General features: G+C 35.8%; 3 protein-coding genes across 8 annotated transcripts; 1 reads left to right on the top strand and 2 right to left on the bottom strand.

The window, feature by feature from the left end:
• The first annotated feature begins 407 nt into the window (after nt 1–407).
• On the top strand, nt 408–4156 carry LOC110408797 (TSL-kinase interacting-like protein). Of its 6 annotated transcripts, none has more exons than XM_089782420.1 (9): nt 436–532; nt 952–1012; nt 1128–1272; nt 1415–1623; nt 1714–1949; nt 2064–2310; nt 2680–3093; nt 3545–3655; nt 3808–4156. In XM_089782420.1, the coding sequence occupies exons 3-9, from the start codon at nt 1143–1145 to the stop codon at nt 3901–3903; spliced, it is 1443 nt and encodes a 480-aa protein (XP_089638546.1). In that variant the 5' UTR covers nt 436–532; nt 952–1012; nt 1128–1142; the 3' UTR covers nt 3904–4156. The 6 variants fall into 6 exon arrangements, with proteins under 6 accessions (XP_089638545.1, XP_089638546.1, XP_021273559.1 ...); XM_089782422.1 differs by lacking the exon at nt 436–532 and adding an exon at nt 570–666; XM_089782419.1 differs by lacking the exon at nt 952–1012 and having other exon boundaries at nt 408–532.
• A 411-nt stretch (nt 4157–4567) lies between these two features.
• On the bottom strand, nt 4568–8355 carry LOC110408798 (uncharacterized). Its single transcript, XM_021417885.2, has 3 exons — nt 8042–8355; nt 7045–7125; nt 4568–5077 (listed from the first exon to the last, which is right to left on the bottom strand). Exons 1-3 carry the CDS (start codon nt 8198–8200, stop codon nt 4676–4678), a joined length of 642 nt encoding a protein of 213 aa, XP_021273560.1. The 5' UTR covers nt 8201–8355; the 3' UTR covers nt 4568–4675.
• A 938-nt stretch (nt 8356–9293) lies between these two features.
• LOC110409750 (uncharacterized) lies at nt 9294–14172 on the bottom strand. The gene is made up of 3 exons (XM_021419201.2): nt 13806–14172; nt 12209–12289; nt 9294–9881 (listed from the first exon to the last, which is right to left on the bottom strand). Exons 1-3 carry the CDS (start codon nt 13962–13964, stop codon nt 9504–9506), a joined length of 618 nt encoding a protein of 205 aa, XP_021274876.1. The 5' UTR covers nt 13965–14172; the 3' UTR covers nt 9294–9503.
• Between the last annotated feature and the right edge of the window lie 110 nt (nt 14173–14282).

Here is a 14282-nt window from a genome sequence, read left to right as displayed (position 1 = left end):
CTACTCCATTTTCAATGTCATAACTTCAAATTTTCTACTCCATTTTCAATGTCATTGGACTGCGATAACAAGGAGTGTGATAGTTATTTTCAAAAATTTGTTACATTAAAGGGGTCAACTAACTCTGGCGGGTGGAAGAAACAGCTAAGAATTCACAGACAAAATTGGACATTCTTTTTTATATATAAATAAGATGATGATTATTACTTTGTTGGTTATAAGCACAAGCATAATCCTCCAAGCATGGGTACTAGTGAACTCGAAAGATAAGTGTATGTTCAGTATAATTACATAATTGGGCCTGGATAGTGAACTTGATTGGGCCGTCGAACAACTAACCGGGCCTGCTCTAAGCCCAGGTGGGCTCACCAATAATATAATAATTTAGAGGCACTCAATGTTGATGTCTGGCTTTGACTTTTTTTGCCTAAACAAACAAACACGCCCTTAAAAAGTTTTCCAGATTATCATCAAATTCCCGCCAATACTTTTCACCATTTTTAAATCTCTGCTCTGCTCTGCTTCGATTCAGGTAAAACTCTTCATATTTATAGAATTTAAAGAATTTTCGTTGTTAAACTGATCTTCATATTGTCACTTTTAATTCCCAGTTTTCGTCTTTTATCCTTAACTTTCAACATCTGTCTCCTGAAGATCAATTCTTACGTAATTTACTCAAAATTTTCAGATGATTTTCAGTTCCAATTTTTATTCTTTAATTAGTGCTTTATTTATTTATGTATATGTTCGCAGTTAATCATTCAAGTTCGTTGTGCTTAATTTTTTTTCTCTTGTAATCCTGTTTTAAGAATTAGGGTTTTACTCTCGAGCAATTTAATTGGATCGCTTTGCAAAAAAAAAAAAAAATAATAATTAGATCCATTTTGGCTTAGCTTTAGCTTGCTGTTCAATTTTGATAGAGATTATATATATATATTTCTTGTTTTATAGGAGTTAAAAAATTAAGCACTGATTTTTAATTGAAAATTACTGGCCGCAAACCCTCCCATAGGTACGCTTTCAGCTGACCTTTTAACTCTTGATTTTTTATCTGCAATATCGGTGCAAATTTTTGGGATAAAAGACCTTTTCTGTTTTATTTCGTTGACAATTTGATTGGCCAACAGGAAAGCTTTGGTGACATGGGAGCTAACAGAAAGAGAAGGGTGAAGGCGTTGGAGCCTCATTCTGAGATTGACGCAATCGAGGGTTGTAATGGAGTTGAGAAATCTGGAAAGAGAAGTGTTGGCCAGCAGTTTCAGAGAGCAACAGGCAGGATATCGTACCTATGTTTTGTACTTGTCATCCTTTACCTAGAAGTTTCTCTTTTTAATATGACTATAGCTGTGTCTCATAAATTGGTATACTTCTTGAATTGTGATTTCAGCTTTAAATTTTGATCTTCTGATTTTAGGAAAAATTGAGAAAGATGAGCATTCTTCACCTTCTGGAAAGGGTGAAGCTTTAACCTCGAGGCTTGAAACTAAAATTACAAGTTGTGTGGAAGAAAGCACAGAGTTACCTCTACATGACATTAATACAGGCAAAAAGCTCCATCCTTCTGCAAAGATAAAGTTGCAGCTTTTTCCAATAGATGAAAGCACTCAGCTAGGACTGGAAAAGGTAAAAACTGTAAGAATAAAAGCATTCTAAACAGTTTAAGAAACTCTTTATAACGTATCCAATTGTGCTGATAACTATTCTATTCACTAGGATGGATTTCATCCATACTTGGAACTCACTTTAAGTGCTAGGAAGAAGATATCTTCTGTACTTAAGCACCTTGATAGCAAGTGGGGCAGTTCAAGCATTGCTATTGGAGAGCCCATGCTTTTTCCATATAATATAGCCGAAAATCTGGCTAGTTACAGATGGACGAAAAATGACATTTGCATCAGTGCCAGGGATGTCCATCTAACCATTGGAAGCCCAACTGTGTTTCGCTTAAGGTCTAATACCTGATTGCCTGTCTTGTTCTTTATTTTATGGCTCTCTTTTTATTCCTTAAGCTGTTGATCTTTTAGAAGTTTGGTTCCATATGCTAACTCAATTCCACTTTGAAGGTATGGGTGGATGTCTGATCCTGAAATGAAAACCCTGGGACAGCCTCCTGCACTAGCTTCCTTCAATGCCTCTTCAAAATTTGAAGATGTACAGAAAGATTGCAATTCTAACATGCAGAAAACATACGGCATTGGTGAAAAAACTGAGGTAAGAGGTGAAGAGTCTGAAAAACCAATCATTAAAAGTGACGAAATAGATGCAGTTGTTGCTGAGAAGATGCCATCAAATGGAGCAGCTGATTCTATGGTACAGTGTCTATGGCCATTTTTGTGATTGCGCTTAATTCAGTAAATGTCTAATCATGTTACTTTTGGTAACAATGCATCGTGAGTAAAATCTGGATCAAGCATTTAAAAGGTTACAAGTTACAACAAAGACACGTGCATGGCAATATAGTAGGATGATCATATGAATTTTTGCCTATTATATTTACCCCTTTTATTCTGATGATAAAAGTTTTACAGGCTTATGAGATAAGCTTTTTGGGTTTGGATCGTAAGTTATTTAATTATGGTGAACTTGGCATGACACTAACAATTCTTGTAAAGGGTGCTAGGTTGGAATATGTTTCGTGTCAAATGATTCACCTTTCTGAAAGTCTTTTTCATCTGTTAGGATAATGAAGTGAAGATTGATAGTGGCATTGGGCAATCATTGGCACTGTGGGCTGACAGTCTAACAAACATAAGCATAGGAGGCCTGCTGTCAGAAGCATCATTGCAGGGCAGGTTCAGTAACTTTGACCCAAAATCAAATGGAAGCAATGCAGGCTTGCAATCATCTCAATTGATCTCTGATTCATTTGATGCTTTCCTTTCTGGCCAAATAAATCCACCTCAAAATCCAAGGCCACCAGCTCAGGCCTCACATTCCTCGATTTTGGATGCTGAAGATACATGCCATGCATTTTCATTTCAAAAATTTTCTTCTTTACACAAAGATTCTATAGCTTCAAGTGGAAGCGCTTATTCTCATGCCAGCAGTCAGGAGACCAGCTCTAAGTCATTCAAGCATCCTAATGCAATTGAGGTTTGCTAAAATTTAATTATAATTGCCACCTTCCATTATCACCATTATGGAACTGTTTCACTTGACCTATTTTTGCGGTAGAAGAGTCAGCAAGTTTTTATCTCTCTGTTGCTAAAAGATATGAAGTCTAGTAATTGAACGTATCTAACTCTGTTGGTAGACATAACTGGACACCTTCAAAAACTATTTCCACCAATAATGGTGTTCTATCATGTGGCCAATGCAGCATGGTTGTTATTTTATGTGGTCCAATGATGGATCGATGATTCTTAAGATTTCAAGATAGCTTTGGAGGAAAAGATTTGTAAAATTCCACATTGTTAACTTTATTCTAAAAGAACCATAAATTTCAAGATATAGATATTCTGTTAAGTTGGATTTAAGAATTCAAGCTATGACATACATAAAACATTTCAAGATATAGATATATTCTAAGAATTCCTCTTTGCAGGCTAATATCCAACCGCAAGGCCAGGGTTGTCTACAATCAGACACAGATTTGCTACTTTGTTCGCGAGTATATAGCGATGAAAGCACCCTGGGACTCTCAGGCATCAAATGGGTACACTTCAATTTATTATCCCAGTGCTCTGTTTTTTTCCCTATTCTCTGCTATAAGACTTTGATTTCTACGTGGGTAATGCTGCCACTTCTTTACTTATTACCTCTTCGTCAATTATTTACATTTTCTTTTCTTGGGAATGTTGGATGCAGTCAGACTCTTTGGGACCTTTTGATCTGGGCATAAATTCTTCCCACAAAATTATTAGTGGGGACAATATTAGCATCCGTAGCAGTGCTAAACAGTAGGGTTCCTCTTGAAGATTTGAATATACAGGACATAGTATTATCGTATAAACACTTTGGGCATGTCAGTTTAATGAAGTATCTTGTAAATTTGTGGTGGGTTCCGTTCTTGGGCTTTAGAAACTTTGGAAATGAAAAGAAACATGGACGGCAAGCCTGAAATGAGAATGTAGACAATTTTAGTACATATATATTGTTATTGAGATGCAAGCAATGTTAGCAATAACATCACTCATGGCAACTTCAATCTTTTCTACGTCCTCAAGCCCGTTTGAAGTTCATCGTGCCAATTGACTCTTATTCGTTTTTTCTTTTCTCAAGCTTAGCCTTTGCCTGCTCTTCCTTTTTAACGGGGCTAAAGATTAAGAAATGTAGGTTGTTGCTGCCTGAGCGACTCTGATAAACATCTCAAAATCTGACCAAAAATTAAATTTTTGGGTGGGAACAACTCGATGAATGAATACCCCAAAATAATGAACTGGCTCTGTAGATTTTCAAACATTATTACAACGATCAACGAGCAATTGACATACTGATATAGTTTATTTGCCTTATCCGATATTTTTATCACACCGATTGAGGGCAAAATTAAAGGATATGTGGAGCACAAACGGTCCCCACTTGGCCACATGGCCATGGGTGACCAGTGATCACCGTCGCAGAAAAATAACAACAAAAAAGTGAGAATTTAATTAGAGTTATATCAGGATTTCTAACCACACAATAAACTTTCACCAAAAGGAACAAAATGAAAAACAACGTCAAGCAAAAGAATTTAATAAGAAAAACCATGGCCAGGGCTATCACCATGCACGTCCATGGAGTCATTAGAGCTTGGGGAATTGGCATCCCTGTTTTGCTGGTGAGAATAGTTGCTCTCGTTATTGCGTTGTCCATTTACAGAAGATAAAACATTGTTTGAATTGTAACCACCCTGTGCCAAGTGGTAGTGCTGAAGGCTCCGACGAACAGGGCTTGAGAGGGCATTTGAGAAAACAGAGTTTTTACCTTGGTTATCACCAGATCGAACTCCCTGCCCCACCATTGCTGATGAAAAAGGATTGGAAGAAATGGGGGCAACTAAATTGTTCAGTTGTGTTGCAGTTTGGGAATGCTGGTGCTGCAATGGCAACCTGGGGGACATTGGGGCCTCCTCTCCACCATATTCAAGTTCATTCTGCAGAAACATTAAATAGAATTCCAACACATCACTTCATTGTAACAAAAATAGAACCATATTTGGTATTCAACAGAATTTAAACAAATCCAGATGAAACAAAGAACTTGCCAGAAAACAATTCTTCATGTGTTAATATACATGCACACAACGGATGCATACATAAATACCAGATATAATGCAACAGGGATAACCTTCAACAATAGTAGTTCGTGAAATTTTACCAGACAACTATCGCCATCATGAAACAAAGCCATTGTTGATGAAAGAATTCCACCATTTGCTTTTCATATTATAAATCAACATGTATTGCATAACTGAATAACATAAAATAAGTAAATGTACTGCCTACTAATTCACCTTTTAACAATTAACTTTACTACCTGAACAAGCTCAGCTATAACCTCAGCAACAAGGACCCAATAACTACTAATAAAAGCTAACGAAGACAAAAGGTTTTCAACCAGCACCGTCAAGGGTGCAAGGTTCACTCTAGGCGTTAGAACCCTTATATTGCTTAAGGCCCAAGATGCAAAAAAAGTGCTTGCCTGAGTGAACTAGCGCACAATGTGTGTGTGTGTGTGTGTGTGTGTGAAAAATTTCCTTTTTCCTTTTTTGCCCAATATGCATGATTTCCTTACGGTCTCAAGTTTGTGGTTGACTACTCAAACATTGTGAAATAGAGAGTTTGATATTGTCCCTTTTTTTACTATTTAAGGTACAAGTAAAGAAAAAAATTAAAATGAAAGAAATGACACAAAACTTTAATCAAATTATGTCCAGTTAAGTTAGCTAAATTAGCAAAGCTTTTAGTTGTAAAGATCAGTTACCCAGGTTCGACTCCCCTTGCAAGCATATACAAATTTTACTTATTTACAATTCTAAACTGATTATATTTATTAAATATAATTTATAAAAAATATTTATAAACGGGGTTTAGGATACCAGTATCCGATACTACCTGAATAAAAATATAATTGGGTTTGAGTATCAGATATCTGAGGGGAAGTACCTTACACTACCTGAACCCGCTTCAAACCAGAATATAGAGTGTCCAAATGCATCCCAAACCTGAATATGAAGTGCCCAAACCCGTTGTAATCGGGTTAGGTAACTCCAAGTACCTGAAAATTAAACACCCATTGCCATATCTACTTTATCCTGGCTCAAAGGAATATATTTTCTCCTCATACCTGGCTAAGATAGGCAAATTCCTCTCTTGTATACAAACTTTGTGGACATCTTGCTCATCCCAAGATCAACATTCTTTGCATTCAAAAAGCTTACAGTTTAAAGAAACAGATGAAGCATTCTAAATCTTCTAAGAAAAGGATCCTCTAAATATGCACTACAATTGATCAATGTTACTATGAGGATAAACTATCTATTTCTTGAACTAAACTTCATTGGAATAAAAATTCAAGTAGCTTCACTTGCTCAAGTCCTAAATCTCTAATTAGAATGGTCATTTTTCTGAAGTTCTCTTTTTATGCATTATGGCATTCCATTTCTATTCTTAAACCCACAATTTCAAAATTCTATTTGGTCAAATACCAAGCACCAAGTTTCACCATTCCTTTCATTGCAGTGGTAGATAAAATTCCTCTAGTTAAAGATTACAACAATGAGGCTTACCCTCTTCCACCTACTAAATGTAATTAAAGATTGGCTTTCATAAATTGAACTCAACAAAACAAAGCAACACTGCACGAATAAGCTAAATTTCGAAAACTATCCATTCTTGAGACCTTTGGAGAGATAGAAATAGGAACTAAAATTATATGGAATATTATGCTCAACTTAGTATGTAAAGTGTTATGTATATAACATGATTCAATGCCTTAAGTGCAGCTTTTCAAATGGTGCTTTAGCATAGGTCCAGTTTAATCACAATGTTCAATTCAAAAAAATAGAAAATTAGCACAGAAAAATAGCTACTAACAAAAGTAAGAAATGACAAAACAAACCTGCAAATAAGCAACTACATCAACTGTTGGCACTCTTGACCCTTCTTCTTGCTGCCTCAGAATCCACTGATAAAGTTTCTCCTAAGAAGAAAATAGAGGATCTATACGGTTAGAAGCAAAGGCAATACATAAAGAAACAAGTAACTTACACCAAAACCCACAATGAGTAACAGAAAAAAGAGAGCACATTCCAAATAAACGAAATAGACCAAAGTAAAATGTTCTGTTGTTCATTTTAAAGCATAAGGGTCCATTTGGCTGTCACTTTTGCCACCTGTTTTTCACTTTGTGAAAAGAAAAAAGTGTGTTCAAATATAAAAGCAAAAAAACATTAGTGAATAAAGATAAATTTTACTTTTAATATGAAAAAATTATACCTGAATGTTTGTTTTATTTTAGCTATTTGCTCGTTTTCAATCAAATAAGATTTTGCTTTTGCTCAGACCAACTTTATAGAAAGCGAAAGGCAATCAACGAAAGTACAAAACACAACAACAAATCCGAACCCAATTAGCATCTCAAGCGACTACATAGAAAAAAATAAACATAGCCCGAAGCAACAAAACATAATCTAAATTTAGAACACAAACAGAAGAGTAACTTTTGTATCTATAGGCTCTGTTTCATGGTTACTTTGCTATAAAGTTTTCGCTTTTAAGAAAAGTTGCTACTATAAAGCAAAAACAATACTTAGTAAATACTATAAGCGAATCATATATAATTAAAAAAAAAAACGAATCGCAAAATTAAAATGTAACAACAATTAAAACATAATTGGTGTATATCAAAGCAAAAATTTTGCAATTTTGTCACACATGAAAGTTAAAATATTGAATTTGATCAAACACAACTATTGCTATGATTATCGAATTATATGATAGATTATGACAAGATATCTAAGGTACTTGAACAAATATATATAGAATTCAACAATGCATACAGTAGATTTATTATATAAATAGGGATGAGAGAAGAAAAAGAGGGTTAGGGAGCGGACCAGCGCGTGACGTTCACCGGCCTGAAATGAAAGGCGTTGGTGGTTCATGGCCTGTGTGTAAAGCTGGGAGAGCGAGTTCGCGGCGCTGCAAAAACTCGTGTACATGCTCCGATCAAACTCGTCTAAGCGCGTGGCGTCGGATTTTCTCTTCTTCGCCATTTTTATTTTTAATGAAAATAAATTAGGAAAAAAATAGATAAAACCCACAGAGAGAGAGAGAGCTTGCGGATGTATGGGTTCAGAGATGATTGTAGGCTTGTTTGGGTGAGAGTTTGCGGATGTTTGAAGGAGACGATGACGTTAAATTTGAGCTGTCCACGGGCCTTGATGAGCTGCGTTTCATCGCTGTTTATGTAACTTCATGCTCTAAATGGGGGCCCACACTTGTTGGGCTCCTAAACTTATAATTTGGGCCTCCGTAATTCATAAAAATAAATAAACCATAAAATTTTATTCTTATTACTTCATGAGGGTTATATCTATTACTGTTTATTACTTTTCTTGTTTTCCTCTTTTAAATGTGATGTCTTATTTATTTTTATTATTATTATCATAATTATTACTACTATAAAAATCTAACTTTTTTAAAACCTTTTTTTTTTATTTTTTCATTTTGCAAACACACTTCCAATTAAGATTGTAAAAATTAAGGGAAGATGAGAAGTACAATGAAATGGAATGGTCATTCTTGAAAGATTATGCCACAGCAGATAAGATACGTCTGTCCTTCCTAACAAATAGAGTACCATCTATTGGTCCCATGGTTGGATATAGCGATGGCTTATTGGTTAAGGTATTTTCGAGCTTTCACATCTCAGCATTGGTCCCATAGTTCCTTATCTCAATGGCCATGGGTTGAACATTTCAAAGTATTTTAAAATTCTAGCATCTAAACCTTTACTTCAATAATAAATACCTATGTTTAAGTCAATAGTAATATTTGTAACATTTAATTCGATAACGGATGCATTTTATAATTTGATAATATTTCATAAAATTATAAACACATGAGGCGTACATGTGACATGTCTTTAAATGGTTTGAAAGGGAATTCAAAAACTTAAAATCAAAATGATAGTAGCCCAAAAGTAATTTATGAATGAAATGAAGGAAACTATGAAGGTTAAGTAGCTGGCAGCCTTGTGAAGGAATGAATTCGTACAGGAGTCATAAGAGGATCTTTAATTGCTTTGCATGTCACAAAACTTTACCTAGCAAGTCAGCCACTTGGTTGCCGGAGACACAAGGTAAATTAGTAAACCTGACACGCTACCATGTAAACTTTCAAAGGTTGTTTCTTGTTACATTGGGCTAGATATCCTTTGAGAAATATAATATAACAATACATAAACATTGAACTTGCACTACATTTTGCTGAGAATTTTGAGATTCCTAGCCTTACAACAACTTTCACCAGAAAAAAAAAACTATAAAATACAAATATAATGATCAGAAAGAGATTTCAGAAATGAAAATCATGACCTGGACTATCAGCATGCATGTCCATGCAATCGTTAGCGCTTGGGGAATTGGGTTCCCTATTTTGTTGGTGATTGTAGTTGTTCTCATTCTTCCGAGGTCCATTGGCAGAAGACAGAACATTATTTGAATGATAACCACCCTGGGCTGAGTGGAAGTGCTGAAGGCTCCGACGAACAGGGCTGGAGAGCGCATTTGAGAAGACAGAGTTCTTTGCCTGGTAATCCCCAGAACGAGCTCCTTGCACCATTGCTGCTGGTGAAATTGGGTTGGTAGAAAAAGGAGCACTTAAACTGTTCACTTGTGTTACGGTTTGAGGGTGCTGGTGCTGACACTCCTCTGCTCCATATTCAAGCCCATTCTACAGAAATGGGAACAATACTCAAAGGGTCACTTCATTTTCCCATACAAATGTAACTATTCTTGGTCTTCCACCATATTTGACAAAGTGGAGAAGAAAAAAAAATTCCCAGAAAAAATTGTAAGCTGTTCGTCCATCAACTACGTATTTTATATGAACAACATGGCTCATGTCAAATTCTAGACATGACACAACATTAATAACCTCCTGGATTGTTAAATTAGTGATATGTTACCAAACAACTATCACCATCCATGCCATAAAACCATTATTGATGAAATAGTTACATCTTCATATGCCTTGATATTTTAAATATAACGTATGGCGCAGGTATAACTAAGAACTTGTGAACATGATAGTTCCAACACTTTAATGCAAGGATAGTTTGAAGTACAAAGAGGTGTCGAAGCCAACTTAATTTAACCCATAGCCTCTTCTAAAGAACCCTGGGTATACATTAATGCCCTCAAGGCATACTCTAGTTGTCCTTCATAGTTCATAAACAGGTGCAAAACAGTGTCTATCTGAAAGTTACTAGTGCATGAAAGCATCAATTTTCCTGCTGTAGATAACAAAATATGCATCCTATTTTCACTGCAGTCAGATGCAAATTATACATTCAAACAGCAGGCATGTACAACACACTATGTGGCCATGTGTCTACCTCATATTCTCAACTTTTTCCTAATATAGATCTCAGAATTACAAAGAAAAACAAAACAAGACCATATTACCATCAATTTTAACACCTTTGGAGAGAGGATACTGAAACCTGTCTGAGATGTATAACAAGGCTAAACCTGACGCAAATTATACATTCGAACAGCAAGCACGTACAAACACACTATGTGGCCATGTGTCTACCTCATATTCTCAACTTTTTCCCAATATAGATCTCAGAATTACAAAGAAAACAAAAACAAGACCATAATACTATCAATTTTAACACCTTTGGAGAACGGATACTGATACCTGTCTGAGATGTATAACAAGTCTAAACCTACCAACTCACCTTTACGATAACTAGTAGCACTAACTGCAACCCCATGCCACATTTCCTCAAAGGATCCAACAACTCCCTATAGAGTAAAGACAAAAGAGCTCAAATTCACCAAAAAAAAAAAAAAAACTCTCCAATTCAAGCCCACCACAACAGCCTACTAGAAAAGGGGAGGCATATGCTAAATAACCACTTCCCATTTCAGTTCAAAATAGAACAAGTAGCTGCCATTTACGATTCTGGCTCAGTGGATCATTGATTTAGTTTATACTGGGCTCTCTTGTGAACAACTCTCCCCTATATCTCTAAACTGCTTGTTCCAAGATCAACTTTCTAAAACTCAAGAGTTATGTTTGAAGATCTAGAAGGAAGCCTTCAAAAGGGTCTTTCACACATGCAATACAATCAATCCATAACTAAAAGTGTTGCCAGCCCAAACTCTGTATCATGATAAAATCAAACTTCATCCTGATATTATTTTTGCAATAACTTCACTCACTTTAGTTCTTGATCTTTAAAGAGAACCACCTATTTTCTCATTACGCTCCTCTGTTTCACACCAATACCCACAAATTTCAAACTCCAAGTGACCAAAAAAGGATTTGTCCATTATAGCCACTCAACTTCTTCCTTCGTAGGGCCATACTCCAGTTGGCAGTTAGAGATGACCTCTTATGAGTCAAACTCAGAAAAACTAAGCTGTACTGCACAAATCAGTCAAATTTTGAGAGCTCCTTGGGTCCTCCAAAAAAGGTAAATTTAAATGGAAAATGTTCAAACTTATTAGGTACAAACACCAGCAACTAATTGAATAAGGGGCTGCATACCACAGGACCCTTGAAATCAACCATATGCTAGGAACTAGGCGAGCACATACCCAGTCTGACAGAGCTTGGGCAAATTTTACAAAAGAGAAGATCTCAAGTTCAAGTCCCTGATCTTCAGATATTCAGTCTCCACAGCAATTGCTTTCCAGGACAGCAGTATTATTTCAACTTCTAACCCGGGATCATGCATCTATCAATTAGGTATCCAAGCAAACTGATAATAGCCTCTTCTATCCTACTCTACCCTCCTCATCCTCCCACCCATTTACTTTTCTCTCTTTGCCCTTCAAATATCCAAACATACTGTTCTAGTTAAGCGCTTAACTGTCAGGTACTCCAATTAAATTCACCAGAATGATGTAAAACATACTGTTGGTCAAAGCATTAAGTTCAATACAAAGGATATAAAATTTAAGCAGAAGAAAGGTACTAAAGAAAAGGAACAATCATTCAGCAAACAGATTCAACAAAACATTAAGAGCAAGAAATCACAAGGATACCTGCAAATAAGCAACTATATCAGCTGTTGTTACCCTGGATCCTTCTTCTTGCTGCCTCAAAATCCATTGAAAAAGTTTCTCCTGCAGGAAAAGAGAAAAGAGAGAGGGAGGATTTATATGATTAGATGCAATACCCAAAGCCCAACAAGTAATACGTACAAAATAACAGATGGACAACTGAAACATAAAAGCCAAAAGAAAGTCTGCAGCAATATTTAAAGATGGAGTACTACAATCAGAGAGAACCATTTCAGTGGAGAAACAAGAACATGGTAGGCTGAAATTATCCAGAACAAATGCACTTTTTCAGTTTTAAAATTTAAGACAACAGAGCACAAGAAAAACAGGGCCAATGATTTAAAGGCAATGATGAAACCCATCCACAAGGAAAATTCAAGGCAAATCAACAAATCAATAAATCAAAGTAGAAGGAATTAAGAATTAAAAGAAGGGAAATCTATCGTGAGATCACAAGTTCAAGAGTTAAGAAACTGCTTCCTTTTTGTTACATAATCCCTGTTCACAAAAACAAATCAAGAGGTGTATGCTGGCAAGAGACGTCAATTTTGCCATGGCAGAAGCTATGACTGCTTAGCAGAGCTCAAAGCAGCCACCATGCAGCTTCTAAATTGCCATAGTTCTATCCCTTTTTTGTTTGAGGACTTCGTGGATATATTTTGGGATGATCTCTCTAAAATGTGATAATCTCTAAAACATATGTGCACTGTTTTATCTTATTCTGTCAGCATAACAAACATGATGGCACATCCTTAGACTCTTTTTGGGTTTCACAACTTGCTTTTGATTGCAAAAAAGTTGCTATAAACCAAAAGAATAGTAAATAATTAAAATCATAGTAACTGACTAAAAATGAGCATATGACTAAAATATAATGCCAACTATTACATAATTAGTTCAAGTAAATAAAATTATACATTTTTCTGCTCAAAATAATTGACAGAGTCTTAATTCTTCAAAGTGCTCTTCGCTTTTGTATCCAAATGCAACTTTTGCTTTTTGCTTCAGAAAGCAAAAAACAAGTATCAAAAGCAACATCCAAACTATGCCTTTGTATTTGTATTGGGAAATTTTATTTATTTTTCTACTGTCAATAATAGCCCATCCAATATTCATCATTATAAGCAAATAAAGAATGAAGAACTTCTGATAAGCGCGCATTCCAGAACTCCAATTTGCAAAAAGCAGAGCACACTAAGCAAAGTCCAATACCAAATACGCAGCAGGTAAACATAATTCACTTTTCAATATTGGTGCGAAAAGTAACAGAAAATTCTATATTTTACAAGGGAAAGAAACAAACGATCAGAAAGAAACAAAGCCGACACCTTTTTTACCAGACTACAACAAAAACTCAAATGCATATTGCCGATTGAATACTAATCCAATTTAACTTCTTCCAAATCATAATTATTTATCGTATAATTTTTTCCATTTATTTTAAGTCATTCCTTTTCACACATAGAAAATTAGCAATTCTCCAATAACAACAACACAAAAAAAGATAATTTTATAAAGAGATAAAGATATGCGATAAGAAAAAAGCTAATTAAAAAAAAAAACGTAGATAGAGGCTAACCAGCGCGTGACGTTCACCGGCCTGGAAGGAGAGACGCTGGTGGTTCATGGCCTGAGAGTAAAGCTGCGAAAGCGAGTTAGCCGCGCTGCAGAAGGTGGTGTACATGCTCCGCTCCACCTCGTCCAGGCGCGAAGCATCGGATTTCCTCTTCTTCGACATAGCTTTTGTTATGATTAGAACAGAAAAAAAAAACCGAAAAGAAAATAAAACCCTAACAGAGAGAAAGAGAAAGTAAAAAATAGAGAGAATTGAGTTGCGGGCGTAATAAGGAAGGAAGGAAAAGAAAGGATTGAGGAGCAAATTAAGGGAGAGGAGACGAGAAAGGTAATGAAAGTTGGTGCCTTGGTGGACGATAGAGAGAGAGTTTGTGTTTGCAAAACACTGATGAGGTGGAGAGCCTAAGAGGCTGTCTCCTTGAATATTTCGCCACGTATATTACACGTGTCCAACCTTTTCAGATTACTGGTCCCAATCCCC

Source organism: Theobroma umbraticum, unplaced genomic scaffold (genome assembly GCF_002168275.2).
Source record: "Theobroma umbraticum cultivar Fairchild unplaced genomic scaffold, ASM216827v3 scaffold_44.0, whole genome shotgun sequence".
NCBI classification, from domain to species: Eukaryota; Viridiplantae; Streptophyta; class Magnoliopsida; order Malvales; family Malvaceae; genus Theobroma; species Theobroma umbraticum.
The sequence above is the reverse complement of the archived record's forward strand: the minus strand, read 5'-3'. Positions and strand labels throughout refer to the sequence as shown.

What these genes read in the sequence shown, in the direction of transcription:
- LOC110408798 (XM_021417885.2), bottom strand. Translation starts at nt 8,200, where the DNA reads ATGGCGAAGAAGAGAAAATCCGACGCCACGCGCTTAGACGAGTTTGAT. An exon ending in CCGGTGAACGTCACGCGCTG is followed by an intron (nt 7,126 to 8,041) that starts GTCCGCTCCCTA and finishes TTTTCTTCTTAG; the next exon opens with GAGAAACTTTATCAGTGGAT. An exon ending in ATGTAGTTGCTTATTTGCAG is followed by an intron (nt 5,078 to 7,044) that starts GTTTGTTTTGTC and finishes ATGTTTCTGCAG; the next exon opens with AATGAACTTGAATATGGTGG.
- LOC110409750 (XM_021419201.2), bottom strand. Translation starts at nt 13,964, where the DNA reads ATGTCGAAGAAGAGGAAATCCGATGCTTCGCGCCTGGACGAGGTGGAG. An exon ending in CCGGTGAACGTCACGCGCTG is followed by an intron (nt 12,290 to 13,805) that starts GTTAGCCTCTAT and finishes CTTTTCCTGCAG; the next exon opens with GAGAAACTTTTTCAATGGAT. An exon ending in ATATAGTTGCTTATTTGCAG is followed by an intron (nt 9,882 to 12,208) that starts GTATCCTTGTGA and finishes CCATTTCTGTAG; the next exon opens with AATGGGCTTGAATATGGAGC.
- LOC110408797 (XM_089782419.1), top strand. Translation starts at nt 1,143, where the DNA reads ATGGGAGCTAACAGAAAGAGAAGGGTGAAGGCGTTGGAGCCTCATTCT. An exon ending in AGCATCCTAATGCAATTGAG is followed by an intron (nt 3,094 to 3,544) that starts GTTTGCTAAAAT and finishes TCCTCTTTGCAG; the next exon opens with GCTAATATCCAACCGCAAGG. An exon ending in GACTCTCAGGCATCAAATGG is followed by an intron (nt 3,656 to 3,807) that starts GTACACTTCAAT and finishes TGTTGGATGCAG; the next exon opens with TCAGACTCTTTGGGACCTTT.